The sequence below is a fragment of the Hipposideros armiger genome, unplaced genomic scaffold (assembly GCF_001890085.2).
Source record: "Hipposideros armiger isolate ML-2016 unplaced genomic scaffold, ASM189008v1 scaffold_749, whole genome shotgun sequence".
Classification (NCBI taxonomy): Eukaryota; Metazoa; Chordata; class Mammalia; order Chiroptera; family Hipposideridae; genus Hipposideros; species Hipposideros armiger.
In genome coordinates this window covers 793554-796819 of record NW_017732099.1, presented here as the reverse complement: position 1 = coordinate 796819, position 3266 = coordinate 793554, and the positions used below count along the sequence as shown (strand labels likewise).

At 40.7% G+C, this 3266-nt stretch overlaps 1 protein-coding gene across 1 annotated transcript; it reads right to left on the bottom strand.

Annotated features, from left to right (window-relative positions):
- Positions 1-1674: 1674 nt before the first annotated feature.
- PGK2 (phosphoglycerate kinase 2) lies at positions 1675-3028 on the bottom strand. The gene has a single exon (XM_019628137.1). It carries the CDS (start codon positions 2926-2928, stop codon positions 1675-1677), a length of 1254 nt encoding a protein of 417 aa, XP_019483682.1. The 5' UTR covers positions 2929-3028.
- Between the last annotated feature and the right edge of the window lie 238 nt (positions 3029-3266).

Below are 3266 nucleotides of genomic sequence, written 5' to 3'. Positions count from 1 at the left end.
GGTATGAGAAAAATAAATGACTGAGCTTTTTAGTTTGCCAGATTGGGTATCTTGGGGTGATATACAGTCTTTTCTATGTGATCAGGGGGACAGTCTATCAGAAACCATTAATTTTTTCCCGGTATTTATTCCCTCTTACTTCCTTTTAGTAATAGAATCTATTAATTTCAGTCAAGTACAAGGTATTCAACTAGACAGACTACATTTCCCAAGCCTCCCTTGCAAAATAGGCTTTATCACACAGCTAATAGCCAACAGAATAAGTGACAACAAAAATCCTGAACTTTATGGGTCATGTATTTTTAAAATATGCATTGCCCTTCATTAACTCCCACCTTTGAGCTGGCTGTCAAGTAGTAAAAGCTCAGGCAGACGTCTTAGACTCAGAGGTGGAACCCACTTATTGAGAGTAACAGATTTGTTTCACTAGTTGGTTCTACAGATGACTTCATGGAGAAGAGCCCACCTGTGTGCACTAGGCTTTCATGCAAAAGAGTAATATGTTATAATCTTGTTTCAACTACTGTAATTTTGATTATCTTTTAAACTTGTTTTTAAGTCTCTACCTTACCTCCTATATCTTCTCTGGGATTACCATGACATTATTAATATTGTCTTTAGAAATACGCTGAAGTTTCAGGTATATTGAGATTATATTTTAAGTTCAATTATTTAGGATGCTGAATTTAAGGAACTGATCTGGGGCTATGGAACATAGTCCATTACAACTGGGATAAGTTACTCTGCATTTTTACTCTTAATTTGATACTAACATTGCCCTGAACCAGCTCTGTCTACAGAACTAGGCAAAATATTCTCCAAAAGGTATTTTTATTTCTTCTGTATTTTTTTAGTATTATCTTATTCTATTTTCTAATATGGAAGATTTTTAATATCTCCATTTTTCTCATGGCTAAATTATTTATATACATAATTTTTATTTACCTCAAAAACCCAGATTTTAGATTTAGCACTTATATCTTCTATTTATTAAATAATGCCTGCTTTAAAAAGAAAACAATTACTTCTTTATTTGAAACCTGGATTTGATTTTTAGCTCCCATTCTAACAGACATATGTGTGTACTCTTGTGTATCCATACTCACAGACAAATTTCCTTCCTTGGGTTTAATGTCTTTTTGTTTAACTTCTTGCATTTAATAAGAATGTTTAATTTATCTTCTTTCTTATTTAGTAAGAAATTTCCTCTCAGCAGAGGTTTAATGGCACCCATGGCTTCTTAAACATAATTATCTTTCTCAGTTTATTTGCACACTTTTATTGTTTAATAGTTTGTCAACCTCTACTCCACTCTTCCTCAGCAACTTGGGTTTTGCTCTTATTTCCATATTTCAAGTGGTGACACAATAACAAAGCTCAACTAAAATAAAAAGGAGAGATTCAGCTTATTTAACTCACTTTAATAGGCAACTCACTTCCTATAAATCACAGTGGTGAAGTTCAAATGAGATCTTGAAGAGAGTGGGTAAATGCATGGCAGAACTAATGTGAACTGCATTGTTCTGGTGATGTTAAAAGAGTTCCTGATGGCCCATTGCTTGGTCATTGCCTAGGTCTTGATACAAGGGTACGTTCAAACAAAAGTCAAGTGGAAATGTAAAAGCACTAAGTTGATTTAAAGGCAGTGGGAAGTAGGAAGGAACAGGTTGTCAACTACAGGTTGCTGAGGGCATCCACTCCAGGAAGGACTTTACCTTCCAGAAGCTCTAGACTGGCACCTCCTCCAGTGCTCAGGTGGCTCACTTTATCTTCAGTATTCCACTTGGCACAGCAAGTAGCAGTGTCTCCACCTCCTATAATGGTGATACAGCCCCTAGAAGTGGCTTTCACAATTTCATCCATAAGGGCTTTGGTTCCCTTAGCAAAGGCTTCCAATTCAAATACCCCGACCGGTCCATTCCACACTATTAGATTGGCTTTGGCTACAACTTGAGCATACTTTTTGTTGGTCTCAGGACCACAGTCCAAAGCCATCCAGCCAGCAGGTATGCCTGATGCAACAGTGGCTTGGCCAACCTTAGCATTCTCCTCAAGCTTGTCAGCAATGACGAAGTCAACAGGAAAGGTAATGTTAACTCCATTTTTATTGGCTTTGGCCATGATATCTTTGACAATCGTGGCTCCCTCTTCATCAAACAGGGAAGTACCAATCTCCATGTTGTTGAGTACCTTGAGGAAGGTATAAGCCATCCCACCACCAATAATCATCTCATTGACCTTGTCAAGCATATTTTTGATGAGTTGGATCTTGTCTGCCACTTTAGCTCCACCAAGTATAGCCAGAAAGGGTCTCTCTGGGTTTTCCAGGGCTTTGGCAAAGAAATCCAGCTCCTTCTTCATCAGGAATCCAGAGGCCTTCTGAGGCAGATTCACTCCCACCATGGAGCTGTGGGCCCGGTGAGCAGTGCCAAATGCATCGTTGACATAGACGTCCCCTAGCTTGGAGAGTGACTCTCGGAAGGCTTCTATTTTATATGGCTCAGCTTTAATCTTATTTCCAGAAGGATCTTGGCCCTTCCCTTCTTCCTCTACATGAAAGCGGAGGTTCTCCAGCAAGATCACTGAACCAGCAGGTGGGTTGGCACAGGTTTTCTCTACTTCTGGGCCCACACAGTCCTTCAGGAACAGAACATCCTTACCCAGCAAGGATTTGAGCTCAGCAGCAACAGGCTCCAAGGAGTATTTATCAGGCATGGGAACACCGTCAGGTCGACCTAGATGACTCATAAGAACAACTGACCTGGCTTTATTATCCAGGCAGTACTTGATGCTTGGGATGGAAGCCTTGATTCTCTGGTTGTTTGTAATCTGGTTCTCCTTCATGGGAACATTGAAGTCTACTCTCATAACAACTCGTTTTCCTTCAACATCCAGTTTATCCAAAGTTAGCTTCCTAGAGAGAGACATTTTGAGAATACAAATGCGAATAAAATGCTGAAGAACCACTTCAGTGCTGCTGGAAGGCTGGGTGGGTGGTGTTTCTAACGCCCATCTCCTTGGCCCAGCCCCTTCTCAGCACTAAGTCTCCCAAACGGCAGCCATGATTGGACTGGGGAAAGGAAACCTGGCTCTGTGATTGGTCAATGGTCCTGTCCATCTGGATTTGGAGTGTGTTGCGTGGCGCAGATTCAAACCAAACGGTCGGGCCTGAAAGTGAAAGCGGAGTAGTGGTATCTGGCTTGGGTGACAGTTGAGGAGGTGAAGAAACTTGGAATAAGAAAGGTCCTGAAGTCTAAGTCTCCTGC

What these genes read in the sequence shown, in the direction of transcription:
- PGK2 (XM_019628137.1), bottom strand. Translation starts at nt 2,928, where the DNA reads ATGTCTCTCTCTAGGAAGCTAACTTTGGATAAACTGGATGTTGAAGGA.